This window comes from Centroberyx gerrardi, chromosome 4 (genome assembly GCF_048128805.1).
Source record: "Centroberyx gerrardi isolate f3 chromosome 4, fCenGer3.hap1.cur.20231027, whole genome shotgun sequence".
Lineage (NCBI taxonomy): Eukaryota > Metazoa > Chordata > Actinopteri > Beryciformes > Berycidae > Centroberyx > Centroberyx gerrardi.
This window is the reverse complement of record NC_136000.1, coordinates 16,626,211-16,650,509: the sequence shown is the minus strand read 5'-3', so window position 1 is coordinate 16,650,509 and position 24,299 is coordinate 16,626,211. Positions and strand designations below refer to the sequence as shown.

Here is a 24,299-nt window from a genome sequence, read left to right as displayed (position 1 = left end):
GGGTATTTATGTAGATGAGTCATGTGTTTGTGTGTGTGTGTGTGTGTGTGTGTGTGGTGCCAGCGGTGCAGCAGTGTTATTGCGTGAGATATCGCCAGCGAGTGTGTGTTTTCCCCAAGAGATGTTTGGGTTGGCTCTGTGACACATGCGTATGTGTAGACTAATCACGCAGTCAGGCGATCAGCGGGCATATCCTGGTATTGTCCTGCAGGGTGTGTGTGGTGGGGTTTGTCTGGAGGGCACAGAGTGGTGGACAGAATAATACTCTGCCTCTCTGGACTTAACCTGGCGAGGGGCGGGGTAGAGGGACCAATGGGGCACACACAAACACACGCATACACATACACACACACATACATGGTATCAAAGGACTTATGATAGCAGGGGGGGAGTATTTTCCTGTGCTATAAAACAGAGCTTCCACTGTGGTTGAGTCTATGTGTGTGTGTGTGTGTGCACAAGTGTTTTCCTCCGTTCAGCCTATGTTTGACAGAAGAGATTGCATTGTATCATCATGCCTTGACTGTGCTTGACTGTCTGAAAGTGCAACCTTTGGATTTACCCTTCTCTGCTGTGGATTCTGTTTTTCCTTTTCTGGCCAATTCTGTGGATTAGCTGGGTCTGGAGCCATGGAGGTAGGACTGCAGAGTGGAGAAATGAGTTTATAAAATAGGCCAAGCACTCTCACCCAGTTCAGTATGAGAGATTTAGAGATGGATCATGATGATGATTTAGAGATGATGATGGTACTGGTGATGGTGGTGATGGAGAGCATGCTTGTGTGTGTGTGTTTCAGGTGTGCATGCGGGGATGTTGGCGAGACCTTTGGGTTCTCCTGCATCTGACAGGTGAGTCTCTTATCAGGGGACAGCAGATTGTGTTTGGCCATTGTACTGTATGCAGCTCGGAAGCAGCATAATTACCTTTCTTGCCACATGTCTGCTGACATTTGTAAAAAGAAACCTTGCCATATAGCCCAGTAGAATGTGTGATGTGTACAATGTTGTGAAGTCAGCTCTATTCCTAATTATAAATTGCATATTGGTGTATTTTGTGTGCGTCCAGCTTGTGTAGCAGGAATGACTGGGAGATGCAGTCTGTTCGGACGGCACCACATTCACACATTTGACGGCGTTTTATATGAGTTTCCTGGAGATTGCAGCTACCTACTGGCTGGGGATTGCAACCACCGCTCCTTCACGCTGCTAGGTGAGTCACAGACAGACTGGCAGTTGCACAAAGAAGCAAACAGAATTGAATTATAACAAGTGATTCTTGCTGGTCCTGTGTAGCTCAGTGGGTAAAACTGTGTATGCACTCATAGCACTTTGTGGGACTTTAAACATAAGTATCCACCAAAGTGGCGTGTTCATTTTACCTTCCCTTTTCATTCGCTTCAGAATCAAAGTTCAACCTTCTTTCTTTCAGCCTTATTTCTTTTGTCAGCCAAAACTCCAATGTAGGCTCAGTGTTTTGTGTAGTACAGTAACTAAATGTGTGTTGGATCTGCAGGTGACTTTGTCCATGGGAAGAGGAGCGGCGTCACTCTGTTTCTGGGGGACGTCTTTGAGCTGCACCTGGCTGTAGATGGACGACTCTCACAAGGAGAGAAAAGGTAGAGTATAAGAATGTGTGGGCCATACAGTGAAAATGTTACCACTGCAGGAAAAAAGCACCCAATAGCTTGGTTATCGAGCACCATGACATTCCAATGTGTGTCTCCTTTTGTGTAGACTCTCCCTGCCCTATGCATCCCATGCTGTGTTTGCGGGTTCGGAGCTGGGCTTCTACAAGCTCTGGAGTGAGGAGTTTGGCTTCACGGTTACCATTGACAATGCTGCCAACATTGCCGTGACACTGACCAAACACCATGCCAACCGGACTTGTGGGCTGTGTGGCAACTTCAACTCTGCATCTGCTGATGAGTATACTGCTCAAGAAGGTACATGCATGGGGAAAAATGTGCAATAATGCACTATGCAGTATGTGCAAAAGTGGGGAACTGCGTGTGTGCAATATGTGTATGTGCGTGAGGGAAAACAAGAGAGAGACTAAGTTCAATATTACTGGAATTTAGGAAATGATCTGAGTCACCAGCACTCAGCAGCAGGAAGAGCAGCGACCCAGAACAGGAAAAGATAACAAGGAAAAAGAAAGCAAGAAAAAGAGCAGCGGTGGTGGGGGTGAGATGAGAGAGGAAATCTGTCAGTTTGAGATGTTTGTACGCGTTTGTCTGTGATTTCAGGATTCCTGACAGAAGACAGTTATGACTTTGCAAATTCATGGGCAGTGAAGGGGGCCGGGCAGTCATGTCGCCGTGTCACAACTCCCAGCCAATCCTGCAACAGCACAAAAGAGACTTCTGTGGTGAGAGGACAAATCACAGTCCTGTGTGTGTGTTTTGCATGTGCATGCACACATACACGTGTGTGTGTGTTTGCTTGCATTAGAGCGTTCATCTCCTCTGTTAGGGTGTCATTACATTTAGGGTGTAGGCGAGTTCAAAGAAGCAGCACAAACAGGGGGGGCAGGATCTGAGCCTCTGATGTGAAAGTATTTGGCATCCAGGGAATAATGTTTTTACTGTGCAACAAGCTTCTACACAACCTCACCCACGAAACCCTTATTTAATCTATCACCTTCCTCTCTTCTCTCTCTGCATATTCTTCTCTGTCGTCTCTCTGTTCTCCTCCACTGCTTTGCAGTACCTGATAATAGACTGCACAGGCATTTGCTCTCTTGCACACATCATTTTCACAAAGCGTAGGCCTTTCCCCAGCAAACACAAAGGCATCTATCTTACTCTCAGTCTCCTCATATAGGTTAACAAACTCTTTTCCATAGAGGCACTTAGAGGCACTTTTCCATTAGGCATAGGGACAAGTCTGTAGTCCTGCATGTTGTTGGCTTTGAGAGTGTCCAGAAAATTGATCCTCCATCTGTAGATTCATTCTTCTACCAGTTAGGATTTCTTGTCAGACTATTCCTCCCCTAGATCTGTGTTCAGTTAAGGGGGATTGGTATTCCAACAGGGCAAAGGAACCCAATCTCTCTCTTAAAGATTAACAGAATATGAAGAGATGGGCTTGTTTCAGTTCATGTTGGTTTGATTTTTATTGCCGCCTCTTCTAACCGTACAGAGCAGCTTTGATCTTTCATGTATAACTATCAACTGTACACCGACAGGGAAGCAGATGCTCTTTAGTGTGTAACTGGGCTCCATGCTGCGTCTCCCAGAGTCTGACTGAGTGAGAATATTCATTTGGAGAGGAGTAGATTCTCGGTACAAACTCAGCTTTCAGTCAGTCCGATGGGAGTGGCACAGATGGCACTGACAGTTACAGGCATATGAAACTATTCTTACTGAGGTTGATGTCTTGCTGAGGTTGATGTTGTTTCCTCAAAACTATTACAACCATAACCTTTTTCCATTACGATGACATTGGTGGCTATCATTGTCAGAAATATTTTTCCCGTAAATTAAGCACCTTCAAACACACCCACTAGCCCAAATGCCACTCTGGGAACCCATTATTCCTTCCATGTTAAAATACTCCATATTCCCCTTGTGAATGTAGCTGTTGACAACAATGGCATGAGTAGTAGGACTTTAGACATTTTAATTAAATCACCAACTACCAATGTTGTTTTTTAAAATTGTTCAACATGTACTTTAAGTTTTATTTTTAAATAATGAAAACTGGTAGCCAGTAATCAAAACAGACAGACATGAACTTCACTAAAGGCTAAAAGATAAAGAACCTTTTTTTGGCAAAAATTGTGGAATTCCCCTTTATATAATCCCATTCTAATGAGTTTAACAAGTGTGTGTGTATGTGTGTGTGTGTGTGTGTGTAGATTTTGTCCAGCTGCAGTGTGTTGCAGACCTCCAGTGTGTTTCTGCATTGTGCCCACCTGGTCTCCCCTGAAGCCTTCCGGGCACTGTGTGAGGAGGAGGCATGTCACTGCGGCCAGGGGGAGGGGCCAGACTGCCACTGTCCAATCCTGTTGGAGTATGCCCGCACGTGCCACGCCCACGGGATGCTTCTGCATGGCTGGCTGGTGGAGAGCCAATGCTGTAAGTCTGTCAGTCAATAAGGAGGTGGTGACAGGCTACTAGGTTACATTAATAATCATAATTTTTGTGTGTGCGTGTGTGTGTGTGTGTGTGTGCAGCCCCGAAGTGTCCCATAGGGATGCAGTACAGTGAATGCAGCAAGTCCTGCTCTACAACCTGCCAGAGTCTCAACATCCAGGAGGTCTGCAAGGAAGAGTGTGTGGACGGCTGTACATGCCCTGGTAACCCCCCTCACCCCCAAATACTCTCTCTCTCTCTATCTCTCTCTCTCTCTCTCTCTCTTTCTCTCTCTCTCTCTGTGTGTGTATCTCTAGTCGTTGTAACAAGATGCGTATGTATGTTTCAGTGGGTAAGGTACTGGACGGTGACCGCTGTGTGGAAGTGTCCCAGTGTTCCTGTCTGCACATGGGACGACATTTCCCTCCAGGATCCAGTATCTCTCAGGACTGCAACACCTGGTGAGTGGGCAAATACACTGTACATACACTGACATGCATGCATACACACATACTGTACATAAATCACATAATACAGTACATATGCAGACACGTTGCCTTATAAAATACATACAGTACTCCCTCACTAAGCTCCCTCTCTTCTCTACAGTGTGTGCCGTCACGGTTCCTGGGAATGCACCAATGAAGGCTGTCCTGGTGAGAAAGACTTGCAAATTAAATTTAATAGGGTTGTTTGTTATCATTTATGGCTTGAAAAAAACTATCTTGTCTGCAGGTGAGTGCTTGGTGGTTGGCCAGTCGCATTTCAAGACCTTTGACAACAAGTTCTTCACCTTCACTGGCCAGTGTCAATATCTGCTGGCGAGAGACTGCACAGACAGACAGTTTTCTGTCATCATTGAGAATGTACAGGTAATGGCCTCCAGTATGCTGGTTTTTAATTATATGCAAATAGTCGGCATTCATTTTTCTCTGTATTTCTCTGTTTTTTGTATCACAGAAAGTCTATGAATGATAACGCTATACATTTTCTGTTATCCTCGTCCCACTGGCTGCTCGTCATCTAAAGTAATCTGGCTGTTGCTGCTGTGTTTCAGTGTGCAGACGATCAGGATGCCGTGTGCACACGCTCAGTGACTCTCAGCCTGCCCTCTCTGGAGGACATGACAGTGAAGCTAAAACATGGAGGGGTAGTCTCTGTCAACGGCATGGACATCCAGACCCCAATGCATCATGGTACGCCCCTGGCTTTGTGTGTAAGAGCACAAAATGAGTGGATGGGATCCACTCATTACAGACCCTCCAGGATTTCGCAGAGTTGTTGTTTTTTTTTTGCAGTAAAATTGCAGAATAAAAATTGCAAGTCAAGGAAAAAATGGTATTAAAGTGGCACTGAAGCAAAAACCAAAACTGTTTTTTTACAACTACCCCCCATTAGGAAAGAGTCATATACTGTATAATCACTCCCTGTCATAATAAGCAGAGGCCTACTATATATATATATAACAGGAACTACTGGAAATACTTAAGTGCTCATGGGCTCAGAGTTATAAGAAAAGAACGTACCATTTGTATTCCATTCTCAGCACCAAATAAAATCAGTCCATTTGAATATCTTTAATCATTATGAAGCTGTTTTAAAGTGCCTATTTATGTTTGAGGTAAACTTCTTCTGTTCTTCTGTCTAACAATATGCAAACCAATGGCTCAGGATAAACAGAAACTAAAATAATTCTGGTTAAATGAAAAACAATTTTTCCACCTGTAAGGGTGAATAAAACTCAAGTCATTGTCCTCCTCATTGTCCTCCCTCTCAAAAGCTCCACTGTGGAGTCATTGGTTGTACTATAAGAAGACCATATGTTGACGTAAGGTTTGATTGGACCATTTTATGTGTGGTGATTGGCCAAAATTACATTCATTGTTATGATCACAAAATTCAAAGATATAATTGAATTGACTTTATAGCTGTATTGGATTATAATGTGGGACATTTTGCAAGCCATTGTCCTTTTCCATGTATTTTTCACAGGCCGTCTGCGTATCCAGAGATCTGTTCTGTCCTCAGTGCGTGTAAAGTTTGGAGACGACCTTCGCCTGGACTGGGACGGACGAGGCCGGGTGCTGTTAAAGGTGGGACAAGTTATATTGATAATGACATTTTTGGTAAACATATGTGAGAAGCCTGAAAACATAATCCTTGAATTCTGGCCACTTCCCCAGCTGGGACCAACATGGGCGGGTCGCACCTGTGGTCTCTGTGGAAACTACAATGGTAACCAAGGCGATGACTTCCTGTCTGGTGCCGGACTGGTCGAGGCGGGGCCTCAGGCATTCGGCCAGTCCTGGAGGATCAACGGAGACTGCGGCTCCACCCACAAACCTGAGACTGATCCGTGTGCAATTAACCCCAAGAGAGGTATACACACCCACACACACACACACACACTCATCACAAAAACTACCAAACGCTAACCTCTAATCCTCACACTCCTTTTAGTGCGTTTTGCAGAGGAGGCGTGTTTGGTGATGACGTCAGAGGCGTTCAGCCCGTGCCACTTCCTGGTGAACCCGGGTCCGTTCCAGCGGTTCTGTCGTTACGATGTGTGTGCCTGTGTGGACGGAGAGCAGTGCCTCTGCTCTGCTCTGTCGGCCTACGCTGCTGCCTGCTCTGCCAGGGGAGTGCTGCTCAACTGGAGGTCTCCCTCACTCTGCGGTAACTCGGCACACACACATGGACTCTCACACACTGACATAGTGCACACGTGATCACCCATATACTGTGCACATACACTGGTATGCCAGTACACACACATACACATTTCATTCCATTTCTGGACAAGAAATAGTGTTGTACAACCAAGGTATTCAATATAATCAGTGATGTAGGAGTCAATAAAAAGGTGGGTAAACTTTGACCTCCAGTTGGTGATCATGAAGCAAACAACAGCCAATTCAAACAATAAAAATCTATTAGAATTCCAGAAAAGTACTAATTTACGCTTTTTCCCCTTCAAAGAAACTATCTCCATATAACTTACACCAGCTTGATACTACTTGCTCTGATGTATACAGTGAATTTATCTCATGACAATTTGTCAGCCAAAAAGGTGGGTAAACTCTTTTCAACAGATAAAAAAGGTGGGTAAGGTAAGGTGAGTTTAGTTGGATTTGGACTCCAGTTGGATAGTTGGACTCCACTGAATCCCTGATTGTAATGCAGAGGAATTTTATGTTGTTTTTTTTTACGCTTTTGGCAGAATTGGAGTGCACTGGAGGCCAGGTGTACGAGGCCTGCGGGAGCGTGTGCGACCGGACGTGCCGCTCTCTGTCCGGGGCTGAAGCAGGCTGTGAGGGCGAGAGGGTGTGCGAGGAGGGCTGCTTCTGCCCCGTCGGACAGTACCTGAGCGACTCGGGAGAATGTGTGACAGCCGACCTCTGCACCTGCCTGCATGACGGACAGCTCTACCAGCCTAATGATGTCTACGCTGATCACAACAGCATCTGGTCAGTGTGTGTGTGTATAGAAACCAGTACGCATCGATGCTATGAGATATCTTGTTTCACAGATGTGCTTTTAATTTTTGTGCATTTTTCTCATGTGTGTATATGTATAGTTACTGTGAGAACGGCTCCATGCGCTGCAGCTCCAGTGAAATGAGTAATACCATGCTGTCTGATCTCTTCTATGACGATGACCTGGCACCGTCCAGAGGTACAATTTGAGCATTCTGAAAGGAGCTGCCAAACCTCTCTGTTATTAACTGTTGAATGTTTATGTCACCTGATATGTAGAGTCTAATGTCCATAGGATATCTTACAATGTCCCTTTGCATTGCATGTGAGACCGTGTTGTCCTTGTGCAGCAGTATGTACTGAAAAGCTTTATCAATATCTCTCTGCACCAATGTCACCAAAAAAAAATCCTGCACATTTACTTGGCAATTAAAATAAATCTGCTTTATTATTTCTGGTGAATACCAACAGTTTTACATTTTTAGGAATCATCTGACTGGACTGCATGTTTGTGTTTGGGTGTGTGTGTGTGCAGAGCGGCGGTCGGCCCCCTGCCCTCCTCCACTGATGCGTGCAGAGTGTGATGCGGGAGAGAAGGGGCTGGAGTGTGCCAGAACCTGCCAGAACCTGGATCTGCCCTGCGTCAGCCTCGCCTGCATCCCTGGCTGCCTCTGTCCGGCTGGCACGGTGGGTGCTGTGTATGTGTGTGTGTGTGTGTGTGTGACTGTGTGTGTGACTGTGTGTGTGTGTGCGTTTGTGGATAAAGCACCAAAACCTCTAAAATGGAACATGCTGATTGATTAGCCGATTGATTTCAGGTACGCCACCGCAGAGAGTGCATCGCACCCAAGCAGTGTCCCTGTTACCATAACAACAGGCCTTACACATCGGGACAGACCATCTCTATGGACTGCAACACCTGGTAAACAGACTGTTTGTATCGATGTTTACAAAGGCAGATACGCGCACTGTGATTGCTTAACAGGCTTTGTCTCGTGCAGTGTGTGTGAGAACAGGAGGTGGCGCTGCACAGAGAAGGTGTGTGATGGAGTGTGTCGCACTGTGGGGGAGGGGCATTACATCACCTTTGATGGCCTCAAGTACTCCTTCCCCGGCCTCTGCCAGTATGTCCTGGTCCAGGTGAGAGACAGAGACATCCAAAAGAACTCAGGAATGGACTGCAGAGTACACTTTGGTGTCAAAATAACAAAAGACAATATACATTTCTTTCTCTTCCTCTCTCTCCCTCTTCCTCCTTCTATCTTTCTTTATCTACAGGATATGTGTAATGGAGAGGATGGTTCGTTCCGTGTGCTGGTGGAGAACGAGGCCTGTGGAATTGTGGGACATCGCTGCGCTAAAGCTGTCACAGTCTTCTACCAGGGAGGATTGATTACTATGCAGCATGGAGAGGTAACACACACACACACATGCACACACACACACACACACACACACACACACACACACACACACACACAGACACTCACAAATGAATGCATGTATGCACTTGCACATGCAGTGCATACACATCCTGTGTTGTAAACTGTCTCTCCTATAGGTGAGGATGAGGAAGCCGGTGTTACAAGGCTCAGAGGTGGAGATTGTCCGATCTGGTCAGTTCTACATCCTGCTGCTGGGGAAACACATTTCCATCAGCTGGGACAAGGGCACTCGTCTCCTGGTCCACATCTCATCCAACTACAGGGTATTCATTTATTATAGTGCTACCTTTGCACTAATTACAACCTTAGAGTTCTTTCGTTCACCTTAGTTTATTTTCACTCTAAGAGAGACACAAGTATTTGCCTTACAACAACAAAACATAGGTGTGGATTATACAGTACGTCAACGATTCTGTTTGTCCCTTATTGTTGCATACATCCTGTTGTGTGTAGGGGCGGGTGTGCGGTCTGTGTGGTAACTTTGATGGGAACGTCAACAACGACTTGATGAGCAGTAACAACCAGCTGGAGGTGGACTCCGCCCACTTCGGTAACTCCTGGAAAGTCAAACCCAGTTGTGCTGATGTAACACAGGTAAACTCTTAGGTCTTATATTAAATACTAACTCTAATACTACTAGTATGGGACAGGATATTCTATGTTTAAAGAGATATGAATTTTATTGTATTAAATTTGTGTCTGTGTGTAGATGTCCGCTCCTTGCAGCGACAACCTTGTGAAGCTGGTAACAGTGGAGCAGTCGTGTCGTGTGCTCACCGGCCCCCTCTTTAAGGAATGCAACAGCCAGGTGAGAGTTATTACACACACTAAATATCCTAGGGACCATGACACCAGAAGCATCATTCGTTTCATGCATTCATCCTTCTCTCTCCCCCCTGCCCTATGTGTCTCTAGGTGGATGCAGAGGCGTATGTGGACATGTGTGTGGAGGCAGCGTGCTCTTGTCCGTCGGTGGGCGACTGCGTGTGTTTCTGTGATGTCATCGCAGCCTATGCTCAGGCTTGTTCAGAGAGGGGCGTGTCCATCAGCTGGAGGTCCAACGATCTTTGCCGTGAGTGTGAAGAAATCCCCTGCGATGCACCCAAGCATATGTCGGCATCATCATATTATCTGTGTCCCGCAGAAATCTGCTTCTTTCAAATCTGTCATACTTTTCTGTAAACAGCTGACATTGTTTCCCAGGTTTTGAAAATGTGTCATGGCAGCCGGGCCAAGCTTGACTGTCTCATAAACTGTGAAAAACACATGGGTGTGCAAAGTCCAAAAAAAACCCAATCCTTATTAAAGAATTAAGTCTCAAACACAGAAGTAAAAGATAAACATTTTTGCCAAGTGCTCGGCCAAAAAAACACAGAAAGTCACAGATGCAGTTCTCACGCAGCTCTACTCCTCCCCTGTTTCCTGTTGACCACAAATTATAGTTCACACCCTTGCATTTCTGCTAACTGAAAGTTTGTCAAGTCACTGGTAACATTCCATTGTCTCGCACTTGAGGTTCAGTTGTAACAATAGGGTGTGGCTTCTCACTCAAAGTAAGGCCTTGTGTCTATGCTTCTACACATGCAATTGTAATAACGAGTGATATTGTAATGTGTAAAATGTGTAATGCTACTCCAAATGCATTCTAAATGGCATCAATATGAAAATGTATCTGTTTTTCTCATTTCCTGAAAACTTGTTTATGCAGGACACAGCATATACAATTTAGAAGAAGTAGTCTTCAAGAAAGCGTATATTCATCTCAATTTGTGTGTGTTTCTTAGCTATGAGCTGTGAGGAGCTGAACACTAAAGGCCCAGGTGTGGGGGAGGAGCTGTGCCAGTGGAGGTACAACACTTGCAGCCCCGCCTGTCCGGTCACCTGCCAGCACCCAGAGCCGCTCCACTGTAAAATCACTTGTGTGGAAGGCTGCCATGCCTACTGCCCCCCAGGTGTCAAAAATACTCACCGGACATACACATACTCATCGGACTCACACATGCACATATTTGTACATAATACTTGCACAGACTCGTGAGTTTAACTTCTAGCCTTGTATTCCTTAGGCCAGCTATTGGATGAGGTGGCCATGCGTTGTGTAGAGCCCTCCCAGTGTCAGGTGTGTATCCACGAGGGTCAGAGAATCTCCCACGGCAACAAGGTCATCCTCAACCATGATGACCCTGAGCACTGCAAAATATGGTAATGCTGTATATTAGAGCACTCATATACTGTCTATCTTTCTCTTAGCAACAGGTTTTGATATTTGTGATTGGTTATTCGTGCTTTGTAATTTGATTATTTGTGCATTTGTGTGTGTGTTTGTTTACTGCAGTCACTGTGAGAACAATACCCTGAGCTGTGAGGTTTGTACCTCCTCGGACATGTTCACCACTCCCACTCCGACCCCCGCCCTCACCACCCCGACTGCCCTGCCCTTCTCCACCATGATGCCTGAGGGCACTTGTGACCGTGCCATGGATCTGGCTTTCCTACTGGACGGTTCAGCAGCACTGGGCGAGGACGAGTTCCAGGCCACCAAAGAGTTTATCCTGGGGGTGGTGGAACGCTTCCGGATGGGCTCAGCTCACACTCGAGCCACAGTGCTGCTCTTCCACTCCGGAGTCAAAACATACGACCTGCAGGTAGGTAGACACATACATTAGTCACACAGGCACGCATGCAATCATGCACAAATACGCAGTGCTGCGTTAAGCATTCTGTGGAATAATACTTTATTGATCCAATTTTCTGCTGAAATAAGCTACTTTGCTGACACGTTGAAATTGAATGTCAGGGTCTATACCACTCTGCTTGATCCCTGCCCTGTATCTCCCCCTTCTCTCATCCATTTCTGCCTGTAGGTTCAGAAGTGGCTCTTTAAGAAGACTGTGCGTGAGCTGCATTACACAGGAGGAGATGCAGCCTTCCTGGATGAGGCTGTCAAATATCTGGCTATCAACATCTACGATAAGAACAAGCGTGAGCACGCTGGCCGCGTCGCCATCATCCTGACTGCCAGTACCAACCCTCGCTCCATCCGTGCCACCACCAAGATGCTCCGCAAGAAGACCATCACCACCCTGACAGTGGCCCTGGGTCCCGGGGTAAACATGGGGCAGATTAATGACATCACTAAAGCCAACCCAGAGAATAGGGCTTATGTGCTAAGCAGCACGGGGGAGCTGCCTGATCGTCTCTTAGAGCTGACAGATTATCTCTGCACCTTGGGGCTGGAGCCTGAGGGGGCAAAACCGCCACCCCCGAAGCCTACACAGGGTAAACCTAGCCAGGGTACAACCACCACTATCCAGCCTCCTCGCCTGGAGCCCAACCCCACACAACATCTCCACAACGCCCCTACTCCCACCTCGCCCTCTGGCCTGTCTCCAGTCACCACCATCCATCCAACCAAAGACGTGACATTTATCCTGGAAGGCTCTGATTCAGTTGGCGAGGTCAACTTCAACCAGTCCCTCCACTTCCTCGAGGAAGTTATCACACGGCTGACAGAGGAGGAGGAGTTTATTCGTATCACTGTGATCCAGTACTCCGTAACGGTCACTGTGGAGATCAGACGCTGGGAGCTGCGGCGGCAGAGGATCCTGTTGCTGCAGCGACTGAGGGAGATTCGTTGGAGAGGTGGAAGTAAGACGAACACAGGCGCCGCTATCACCACCACCTTCCAGGAAATGGCTACAGTGCAGCCTTCCACGGGTCCCACCCCTCCTCAGCTGGTCTTCCTTGTGACGGAGAACCCGCCTACCGATACGGTGACACGCCCACCAACTACAAGCACACAAACACATGTCTATCCCATCGGAGTTGGACCAAAGGTTAGTGAGATTGACCTGCTACCGCTCAGCTCCCCCCGGCGCCCGCTGCTGGTGGACGACTACAATCATCTGACATCCCTGGTCCAACGGGTCGTCAACATCACACACACCACACTCAGGCCCCGCTCCCCTACACTGCCACCCCTCGTCCTCCCGACACTGGCCCCACTTTCCACCCTGCCACCCTCAGGTACAGCAGACACTCTCGTTTCAGTCATTCAGTCGACAATCAGCCCATAGTTAATATTAATTTATGAATATATCTTTGAATAGTGCCATGCAAGAAGCCCTTGGACGTGTTGTTCCTGTTGAATGCTGGTGGACAGTTTGAGGATATGAAGACATTTGTCAAAGCCTTCATCAACAATGCTGACATAGGTATGACCCAGCCCTTAAATCTTTTAGAACATTTTGAGTATTGTTATTACCTCCACTCCAACATAAGGTGGTTACTCTTCTAACCCTATTTGTTTGCCTGTCTGTCTTGTCAGCAGGATATCTCAACAATTTATGAACGGATTTCCATGAAATTTGTTGGACAAACAGGCTTTGGGCAAAGAAACAATTGATTCGATTTTAGTACTGATCCAGATCTCAGATTTCCACCATTAGACATTTATAATTTTTTAGCCATAACTATGAAACTAACAAATTAGAGATAGAGACTTGATTCCAAATCGTAAGGGTGTGTTTCCTGGGTAAAAAAATCAATTTAACTTAAAAAGTAAGTGATAGGAATGATGTATTTGGGTGTCACACCAAGTTAGATAATTGTTCAGATTTGGCGGAGGTTTGCCCTCTCCGAGTACCTTCTAGTTCTCTATTTAGACAGTGGGAAACCAATGAAGGAAACAGAGTAGTAGGAGACAGTCCTAGGCCAGTGGGGGCTTACATGTGGTTCCAAAAGCGGGGACTTAACCACTTGACTATCTCTGGGCACTATTGAACATTTTTATTATCTATACAAAATGATACAAAGGCATTATGGTATCCATAAACTACTAATGCATGGTAAAGTAAACCAGTCAGAGTGTAGACCTTGCTACAGTGGACTGACTCCTTGTTTATGTGTGCAGGGCAGAACGGCACCCAGGTGAGCGTGGTTCAGTACGGAGACAGCAGCACAGCAGAGGTCACCTGGAAGGACGAACAGAGCAAATCGCACCTCCTGGACCTGGTGGAGAGTGTGCACAGCAGGACCACTGCTGCCCCTGCACTAGGTAGGGCATACACACACACACACACACACACATACACACACACACACACACACACACACTGCTCTGCTCTCACTGTTCTATCTGTCCAGGCTCTGCACTACGATTCGCCGTTCAGACAGCCATCTCACCAGCCAGTGGTGGAAGAGCAGGCGTGGCCAAGGCAGTGGTGATGCTGGTGACTCACAGGTCAACTGATGATGTCCAGGAGGCTGCTAATGAGGCACTGGCAGCAGGTAAGCCGTTGCTGACACGGTTAACATGGGACACACTGCTCTTTTGTTACTGTTCAGATCAGCTGGTGTGCTTCCGTCCTCCCCTGCCCCCCTCATCTTCCTCTGTCACAGATCTGGGGTGGTTCCATTGAGTCAAGGCAGGGATTTAATTTATCTCTTCCTCTCAGGTGTGTCAGTGTTCCCCATCGGGGTGGGACCAAGCTATGACAGGACTGAGTTGAGCGTGCTCGGTGGCCATGGCAATCAAGACAACACTCTGCACTTGAACAGCATGGATCAATTACTGATGCTGCTGACTCTGGACCATGGTTACACAGAGAGAATCTGCAGAGGTGCTTACATACACACACACACACACACACACACACACACACACACACACACACACACATACGGTTCCATTGTTCCAGGTAATGTCAAAAAAGTAATTGGTTCCTTTTCAAATCATAGTTTTGACCAGGATGTAATGATGATGATGATGATGATGATGATGATGATGATGATGATGGTGATTTGTTTTGGTTCACAGCTGGTCCACCAGGAGTGTGTGTTGATGACAGTGGAAATGAGAGAAAGGTGCGTAATGACCCTTGAAGCTGAACTTGACCTATTGATTTTAAAAGTTATGATAGGGCTATAGGTCTTCTACAGCATTTGTCACCTCATTACTTGTGTGTGTAATGAATTGAGTGTGTGTGTGTGTGTGTGTGTGTGTGTGTGTGTGTGTGTGTGTGTGTGTGCCTGTCTGTCTGTCTGTGTGTGTGCTTCAGCCTGGTGAGTCATGGCTGCTGGAGGATGGCTGCCACTCAGTCCTGTGTCACCCCAGTGGGGCAGTGACAGTGCAGAGCCACAAAGTCAACTGTGACAGACTGGAGCCCCCAGCCTGCAGAAACAACCTGCCACCTGTCAAAGTCCAGGAGACCTGTGGCTGCCACTGGGAATGCCCTTGTAAGTATATCAGATGGATCAAATAGCTTCTGAAGTCTTTACTTTGAGCATTTGCTTTAGCCTGCCTATATTAAGTGTGCATCACTGCCCACTTAGGCTATTAAACATAAATATTGGAGGCTAGCATTCCAGCCAAAGTGTATTTATACTCAGAATTAATGGATCACATGTTGACTTGGCTCATTTACAAACACTCACTTCTGCTTGTCTGGTTTGTCTTGGCAGGTGTGTGTATGGGTAGCTCCACCAATCATGTGGTCAGGTTTGACGGCATGGCTCTTAGGCTGGATGGGGAGGGTGTCTGCTCCTACACACTTCTCACTGTCACCAGAGCCATCAGCGCAGGGTCAGAGGTCAAACTCCACAGTGGACCCTGTCAGGGTTCAGCCACTCACAGCCAGGTCTGCATGAAGGCCATGGAAGTGAACCACGGAGCCCATAAACTGCTGCTGAAGGATGATATGACGGTAAGCTGTGTGTGTCTGAAATTACTGAGATTGTTCATTATATGTAAGCCTAAGCACTAAGTAAGGTGAATGTAATAACTGTGTGTGTACGTGTGTGTTTGAGTAGGCAGTGCTTGATGGGGAAGTGCTGTCTCTGCCATGGCGGTACGGTGGCCTAGAGGTGGTGCGATATGGAGGAGTGATGCTGCAGCTGAGGTCGGACCATGGCTACGTCCTGGCTTTCACCCCTCAGAGCAATGAGTTCACCATCACAATGCTCAGCTCCACCACCGGCAGCCACACTGCTGGACTCTGCGGTAACACACATCCAGTCCCACTCATTGCCAGAACCATGAGGATTATTGTATTTGTACAGCTACAAAATGAGTCAACATGCAAATAAATGATGTCGGCCCTGTTCTGCTGTTTTGCTGTCTCTGCCTCTCTCTGTATCTCTGGCTTTGCCTTTATCACAATCTCTGTCTCCGTCATCATCTCTTTCTCTGTCTCTGTCTCTTTATCTCTCTCTTTCTCTGTCTCTCTTTCCCCCAGGTGCCTGTGGGGAGGACAAGGTTAATGACCTCTCTCTGCGCAACGGCATCTCGACCACTGACCAGCAAGCCTTCATCTCTGACTGGACGGTGACTGAAGATGGCGGTGTGTGTCTACCAAGACGGAGGGCGGTGTGTGTGAACGGAGCAGCACTCGGATGTCAGGCCCTACGTTCTGAGGTGTTTGAACCGTGCCATGTGCACGTACCCATCCAGATGCTCCTTGCCAAGTGTGAGGAGCAGGCATGTGAGGAGTCAGATGTGTGTGAGCTAATCTCTGCTTACGCACACCTCTGTAGACAGAGAGGAGTGTGTGTGGACTGGAGGAGCCGTCACCTCTGCCGTAAGTCAGTGTTTAATGTGAGGACGTGTGTCTGTTTCATTTCAGTTGTAATAGCGGACAGGTTTGAAAGCCCAGACCCAAACTTTAGCCTGTTCTGTGTGTTACAGCAATACAGTGCCCCAGCTCCATGGAGTATGATGCATGTCGGACAGGGTGTGTGGAGGACTGTGGTAGCATACGCGCGTTGCCAGGCGACTGGACGGTTGCCAGGGGTAACGAGTCATCCTGTATGGACACGCCCACTGAGGGCTGTTTCTGTCCTGGAGGGACAGTTTTGCATCACGGGGAGTGTGTATCACCAGATGCATGCAGCCAGTGTGTCGACCAGCACGGACACACACACGCGGTGAGACACAAAGACAAAGAAAAGTGTGTCTGATGGTGTGAGGGAATGATGCAAAATCAAAGGCAACTTCTTAAATAACAGATGCTGATGAAGTTAGTTAGTGCAGCCAATGAGTGTGCTGTGTGTGCTGTGACTGCCCTCTAGTGTTTACTTCTTAGTGTTTATTTCTAACATGACTAAATACTGCAATGTAAAGGAATGTGGTTTGTATTTGTTCGTACAGTATATGCAGAGCTGGGTACCAGATGAGAACCCATGTTTGATTTGCATGTGTTTGGACCAACAACACATCAACTGCACAGCCCGGCCCTGCAATGATGCCAAAGGCAAGCGATCCTACTGTTATTTCTGCTTATGTTTATAGTGTTTGCACCTATTTTTTCTGCTTGCGCTAAACTTGAGAAACATTGCCAGCGCTGCTTTGTGGGTTTTGACATAACACCTTTATAATTAAGCATGTATATGTGTGTGTGTAGCTCCAGTGTGTGGACCCTGTGAGATCCTGAGGGAGAAGAGAGAATCCAAGTGCTGCCCTGAGTATGAGTGTGGTGCGTACAAAATATCTATCATTATGGCTATGTTTACATTACCAGATCCTCAGGAAAGGCGTCACTGATTCACTGATTCAAATATGAGTGCCCCTTTAATCTACTAGTTTTGTTGTTGTTGTTTGCCAATCACAACTCATTGTCAATAAGTGAGACAGTACCCTACATGCTATGCCCAATACAGCAGACTGTGACACTGTGACTTTTTAGTGTGTGATCTGGTGAGCTGCGACCTGCCTGAAGTGCCCCGCTGTGAAGACGGACAGACTGTGGTCCTGAAAAACCCCGGCGAGTGTCAGCCCATACATGACTGTGGTAAGCATTCTGTACCATGTGTTTGCTCTGTCCCGCTCTTGCATACACACAGACGGACACAGAATGAGAACACGCATCCATGTGATTTCTTCAAGATTGTTTTTCTCTTCGTCTCTTCTCTCTCAGTCTGTAAAAAGGAAGAGTGTGCTCTCCAAGCTCCCCCTGCTTGTCCCGCCCATCGCCGGCTGTCACTCAAAAAAACAGAGTGTTGTGAAGTGTTTGAATGTGTGTGTGACTGCCAGAACTCCACCCAGTCCTGCCCTTCTGGGTTCATCACGTCCTCCTCTACCAATGACTGTGGCTGCACAGAGACCAACTGCCTGCCAGACAAGGTGTGTGCGTTTGTGTGTGCATTTGTGTGTGTATTTGCGCACATGTTTAGGTGCATATGTATACAACAGCTTTTGGTAGCTCTCTCATTTAATTTATAAAAATGCAAAGACACTACATCAGGAGTCAACTTCCATTTTGTGCGGAACTATCCTGTGTTATTACTGTGTGTGTGTGTCCAGGTGTGTGTGGTTGGGGGCGTGGTGTACCCAGTGGGGAACGAATGGGAGGAGGCGTGTCAGAAGTGCAGCTGCACCCAGCTACAGGACAAACAGACATCACTGCACGTCGCTCAGTGTACCCCGCCTGTCTGTGACCAGACCTGTCCCATGGTGAGACACACACACATACACACACACACACACACACACACACACACACACTGATTATACTTGTGTAAATGAGAATGAGAATATATTTCTTATATTACAGGGCTCGTCATACACTCCATCAAAAGGAGAGTGCTGTGGGAAGTGTACGAAGAACAGCTGTGTGGAGTCAGAAGGAGAGATGCGAGGGGACACACTGATTGGGGGACACATCAGACATGTATGTGTGTGAGGGAGCCATCACATACCAGGCCTGAATCAAATATCTGCAATGAATTCTTACTAGTTATTCTTTTGCTGTGATTGTCTAAACTTTCTGGCGGTCATTTTAGTATCCTGCATGGCAAACCCCACTCATCTGGTAACTCCAACTAGGTTAAAGCAAACATTAATTATTAGTAAATACTATTTGACCCAGGTATGCCATACGCCTCTTCGAGTTTTTTGTGTTCATACAAAACGTATTGGTAATGCCTTTTCAAATAACAATCAAACCACTCAAGCAATGGCATGCTGGCTACAAGTACAAAAAAAGACAAATGATGCCTCGCTTCCCCTTCTCTCTATTCATTTTCAATCCCATCTCTGTGTCTGTGTATAGGTGGGTGAGGTGTGGCAGTCTCCAGAGGATAAATGTGTGTTACATGAGTGTGTGAGGGTGAGCGGTGAGGTGTTCGTCTCTACGTCCAACGTCAGCTGCTCTGCAATGGACGCCCCCACCTGCCCCCTGGGAACCGAGTTACGCTGCGACACGTTGGACTGCTGCCCCCGCTGCCAGTGTGGTAAACACACACACAAACAGACATACACAAAACACATATAGTGCAAGCAAATTCATACCATTTGGCACAGCAGGGTGGTGAGTAGGGAGACTTCTCTTTCCCGTGTTCAAGTGTCAGCGGGCATTCGCTCTGCTGAAGTGTCCTGCAAACAAAAAGAGAATTTCCTCATATCACACACACTCTGTATGCATACCAAATTGCAGCTTCAGCTTCTAGCCAGCAGAGGACTCTCTGGTATTGGTGTCAGATCTAGTGCCAGTGCGCCTGACCTGACCCGACCTGAGAAAGCCATGGGATTAATGTACTGTTTAATGTATGATAATAGAATTATCCCTAATCTTATTTGGGTTATTCTCTCTACAGCTCCTATGGACGCTTGTGTGCTCAACCACACTGTGATTGGGGTAAGTCAAGCACCACACTAGTACTGTCTTGCATACATGCACACTATGTATATTCCTTTCAAGTGCTCCCTCTCAATTGTGTGTGTGTGTGTGTGTGTGTGTGTGTGCAGGCAGGGGAGCGGCTGATGGTGGATGTGTGTACACACTGTGAGTGTCAGGTGGAGAATGGGGCTGTGAAGAAATACAAACTGGCCTGTAGGAGAATCACCTGTCCCACCTGCCCCGAGGTAACCTTTACCCTTTAGCAATAATGGCTGACATGATCATCATCATCATCATCATCATCATCATCATCATCATCTTCCATCATTCTCACCAAAGCTTCATTCCCACCCTACCCATCACAAAATTGTGCCCACGTCATTTTCTCTGATTCACTCCAGTCCTTTCCACAGAGGTAAATAGTTTTATTGCCATTTTGATTTTCTCAAAATGGTCCAGGCATATTTGCATGTTTGTATTTGCAGTGGATGTCCTCGTATACGAAGTGAATTAATGTGCACTGCTGACCGCACTGTTTCAGGGCTACAGTCTGGAGCAGGAGCCAGACGCCTGCTGTGGTCGCTGTGTTCCCACAGCCTGCGTCATGCAAAGGCCAGACGGACACACCATCACTCTGCAGGTCGGTGCGCTGCAGAAAAGATGCTGATATACTCGCTTATAAACCCTGTCACACACAGTGCACACAGTACTCATACATTTACTGTTGCAAGAACATTTTTTGACTTTTTTATTCTTGTCTTGTTTTATTCCTTGCATTTTTATTCTTGTCTTTTAAAGCCAATTTCTGTGAAGCACTTTGGTACAAACTTGTTTTGTTTCTTAAAGTGCTATATAAATAAACTTGAACTTGAATGTTTTTTTAAAATTTAATTAACTTGGGCAGCAGGGTGGTGATAAGGGAGATGGGTTCACTCCCTGTGATACAAGCATCCGCTCTGCTCAAGTGTCCTTGAGAAAAACACTGAATTCCTCCTAGCTGTAGGGGTGCTGCTCTGTAGCTGACCTGCGCTCTGACCTCCCTGTGGAGGCGGGCAGGGAAAAAAAACATGTTTTTTTTTCCTTCGGGGATCAGTAGAGTATCACAAAAAACAGCCAGAGTGAAGCTGAGGAAGCAGATGCGAAATGCGTTGTTTGCTCTTCAATGTTTTACTTGTTGAGCTTCATGAAAATAAAAAAAGATTAAAGTGAGTCTACAGTAGTGTTCGGTGAACCTACTTATATAGGGATATCACAAAAAACAGTTAGATAATTCTTTATGTCCTGAGTACGTTTTTCAGGACTGAAAAGCAGATGAAACTCATTCAAAATTGCCTGGGTGTAAATCAGAAACTACACATTTTTTCTTCATTCCTTAAATAAAGATTTTTTTTTAACTAAGATAACAGGCTTTCATCCAGCAGCAGTGATAAATATCATGGACATACACACATCACATCTCTCTCTCTCTCTCTCTCTCTCTCTCTCTCTCTCTCTCTCTCTCTCTCTCTCTCTCTCTCTCTCTCTCTCTCTCTCTCTCTCTCCCTAGGTGAACACCACTCGTGAGGATGGTTGCAACCTGTATACCTGTGGTGTGAACAGTAAAGGAGATCTGGTCCTGCAGGCTCGAGTGACTACCTGCCCTCCCTTTGACCGCCAAGCCTGCCTGGACCAGGGGGTATGACTACCACACTGACCTCTATCCTATAATGTTACTACTGCACACCCTAAACCTGTGGAGCTACAACTAACTCTTCTTAAATGTCTGTTTTTCAGGGGAAAGTCAGCCAGATTGGAACCAGCTGCTGTGAGATGTGTGAGTATAGCGCTGTGCCTTATAAGTCTGGTGCGTTTAAAATATCCATTGCTTGCTCTGGTTTTAATAAGTGTGTGTTAATAAGAGCGTGTGTGTGTGTGTGTGTTGGCATGAAGGTACGGAGCCAGAGTGTAGGAACACAGTGGGAACGCTTAACTACATCAAAGTGGATGACTGCCAATCAGAGCAGCAGATAGAATTGCACTATTGTGAGGTGAGAGACTACACACACACACACACACACACGCACACACATTTAAGCATAAAGGACAAATTCAATGAAAGCATAACGTTGTCCCTCACTGTCCCACCCTTCCCATGTTGCTCTGTCTTGCAGGGGAAGTGCCGCAGCAAGTCCATATACTCCCTGGAGAGGGCCGCGGTGGAGCAGGAGTGTGTGTGCTGCGCTGCCGTGGCGACGGAGCCTCTCAGTGTTCCCATACTGTGTGCCAATGGCACCCGTACCCACCACACCATCCTGTCTGTCACTGCATGCGACTGTCTGTCCAAACACTGCACCTAGAGAGAGAGAGAGAGAGCGAGAGAGAGAGAGAGAGAGAAAGATGTATTGAGTGTAGAAGGTATGTGTGTATCCAAATAAACATGTACCCATATAAAATAATAAACACTGCTAATTTCTTAAAGCACTTCTATTTTGTCTGTGTTGATTTTAAGAGCGGGTTCTAGGCATTTTTATATATTCAGGTAATTTTCCCTAATGAAAAATCAATATTTCTATAATATTCCTACAGGGATTTTTAGTTTTGCTGATATATTTGTATAGTATCCTTCTAAAATGTATTATATGTAGTTATTTTTCGTTTGGTTTATTTCGTTTGAGATGATGAGCCTGCTTTGGCACAGATTTATTTTTTGCGTCAACCGGCCTGCAGAGTGTACACAAGGTTCAGTTTTAAGTCTGGTCACCCGTAAGCTCTTTCCTCGCTCTCTGCTGCACACACTAACACTCAGACTCACACACACGCTAACTCTCTCACTTGCATCGATAATATGCCGCACACCTTCCTGCCCTCCACTATGGAACGGTCAGGGAATTAGCCGCCCTGGCCGCGCGCGCGCGTTAAGCCTGGGGTTCCGGGAGCGCGCGCGGATTGTCCACCATCTCAGTCCCCGCGCCTGTGCGCCTCGCGCGTCTTATCATCCATCTCCAAAGCGATGAACAAATCCTCCACGGGCACTGGTAAGTACACTTTTTCACCGCTTTGTACTTCCTTTGATCTGAAGTAGGCTGTCCCGAATCGAAGCGAATTTGCAAGGGGGGCTCGAGCTTTATCACTTTTATCATTTAAACCCCCCGGTGACGACTGTGGCTGCGTCTTTTCACACTTTGTCACTCATTTTATTCGAAGTGTCCTGATTGCTGAACCATAAATTAATATACAGTGCGTGACCTTACTATTACTTTTATTATTTAAATCCCCCGGTGACCGCAGTGGTATGTGCCAGAGTGCTGGAGAGTTGTTTTTGTCATCCGACTAACTGCGTGGAGACAACTGTTGCGCCCACGAGCATTTAATTAAAGACATATTTATGGAATAGACGACTCCTTCCATCAGACTGGGAATTAATTAGTCAAAATGATAATGAATTAATTCAATATATGTCGAATAGCCCATGTTTTTGTCTCTGAATAGCTTTTTAAAACTTCTATGCATGGTTTTCAAGTCATACAATAGGCTATTTGATTGTAGAGCAGCATTAGTGGTATCTTTTCTTGATTAGAGTTAAAGTTCGGTATAAATCCATTTGATTCATCACCACATTTCAAACGAAAGTGTGTGTGGGTGGGTGTGTGTGGGTGGGTGTGGTGCGCGTATGTTTCCAAAGCTATGGCATTAGATAGGAGCCAGCAGCTGTTATAATTAGCGATGTGTAATCTGCTGTATTTCAGGAGAGACAATGTTAGATCGCCTCCCTTCTTTCGCCTGTTGCCCTCTGCCCCTTTAATGTGAGGGTGCCACTGACCCTCCAGTGCCCGCGGTGTTGAGCTGTCAGCAAGCTTACAGGCCTAAGCCCCGCGCGCTGCCCGTTAGATTGGTTTTCTTAGGAGGAAAGGGGAGACGCACGCTTATCATGCACACTTGGACGCACTTGCACTTTCTGTTTTTGCCCGCTTCAAACATCATCAAACCCTTACAGAACAACAGGAGTGACTTTACCATCTGAAAGCCACAGAAACCCCTGTAGAATTTACCATAGCTTGATGTGAATTCACATTTTGTCTTTCTGTCTGTCTCTTATGTCTCTTGAATATATTTTGGGCTTATTAAAGTATAGGGAATAAGCGGTATAGTAGAGTGTCTATAACATATGCATATTGATAAGAGTTAGGCAGTATCAACATCTCCATATTCGGAATCTGCAAGAATATCAGCCATGGGGAAAAAAGTATAAATCATCATTTAAAGAGCAAAGGTGACTAATGTGCCTCTATGGAGCCTGTGGCTAGTATACTAAAACAACCTCATTCAACATATTGCTGTTTCTCAGAAAACAACTAGGCCAACACTACATGTACAGTTGCACTTATGACTATTTGTGGAAATATAAGTTGTTTTTTTTTACCAGATCTATCATGCTATCCACCAGATATCAGTGTCCTCCAACGAATTAATAAATCTGATAATAGCGCAGTCATATAGTTTGAGCGCGGTTGACCTCCTGAACTCTAATCTGTATATTCTCCATTTCCATCTAGGCTCTATGTTTGCTAACACACGGTAAACTGGGATTATCATGGATGTGTGAGGACATGTTGACTGTTAACTGTCTGTGTTAATGAGTGTTTGTGTATCTTCATGTACATCATCGCTACCACTGCAGTTTGGGTGTCTACCAGACATAGATATAGGCCTA

General features: G+C 46.2%; 1 protein-coding gene across 1 annotated transcript; it reads left to right on the top strand.

Moving 5' to 3' along the window:
* Positions 1-453: 453 nt before the first annotated feature.
* On the top strand, positions 454-22,069 carry vwf (von Willebrand factor). Its single transcript, XM_071927280.2, has 53 exons — positions 454-635; positions 797-848; positions 1,066-1,209; positions 1,513-1,615; positions 1,734-1,942; positions 2,246-2,367; positions 3,859-4,078; positions 4,177-4,299; positions 4,425-4,536; positions 4,685-4,731; positions 4,811-4,947; positions 5,133-5,271; positions 6,068-6,168; positions 6,259-6,454; positions 6,536-6,751; positions 7,296-7,542; positions 7,653-7,750; positions 8,087-8,238; positions 8,370-8,473; positions 8,553-8,691; positions 8,830-8,964; positions 9,113-9,259; positions 9,450-9,590; positions 9,706-9,804; positions 9,912-10,068; positions 10,781-10,948; positions 11,063-11,198; positions 11,332-11,641; positions 11,861-13,022; positions 13,106-13,210; positions 13,909-14,052; positions 14,142-14,285; positions 14,453-14,617; positions 14,815-14,861; positions 15,056-15,233; positions 15,459-15,700; positions 15,807-15,996; positions 16,232-16,573; positions 16,681-16,919; positions 17,143-17,245; positions 17,396-17,467; positions 17,678-17,782; positions 17,909-18,114; positions 18,295-18,444; positions 18,545-18,661; positions 19,043-19,223; positions 19,587-19,627; positions 19,738-19,854; positions 20,151-20,249; positions 21,156-21,284; positions 21,383-21,422; positions 21,539-21,636; positions 21,760-22,069. Exons 1-53 carry the CDS (start codon positions 630-632, stop codon positions 21,943-21,945), a joined length of 8,562 nt encoding a protein of 2,853 aa, XP_071783381.2. The 5' UTR covers positions 454-629; the 3' UTR covers positions 21,946-22,069.
* The last annotated feature ends 2,230 nt before the right edge of the window (positions 22,070-24,299 follow it).

What these genes read in the sequence shown, in the direction of transcription:
- vwf (XM_071927280.2), top strand. An exon ending in CCAGACCCCAATGCATCATG is followed by an intron (nt 5,272 to 6,067) that starts GTACGCCCCTGG and finishes TATTTTTCACAG; the next exon opens with GCCGTCTGCGTATCCAGAGA. An exon ending in TAATGAGGCACTGGCAGCAG is followed by an intron (nt 14,286 to 14,452) that starts GTAAGCCGTTGC and finishes TCTTCCTCTCAG; the next exon opens with GTGTGTCAGTGTTCCCCATC.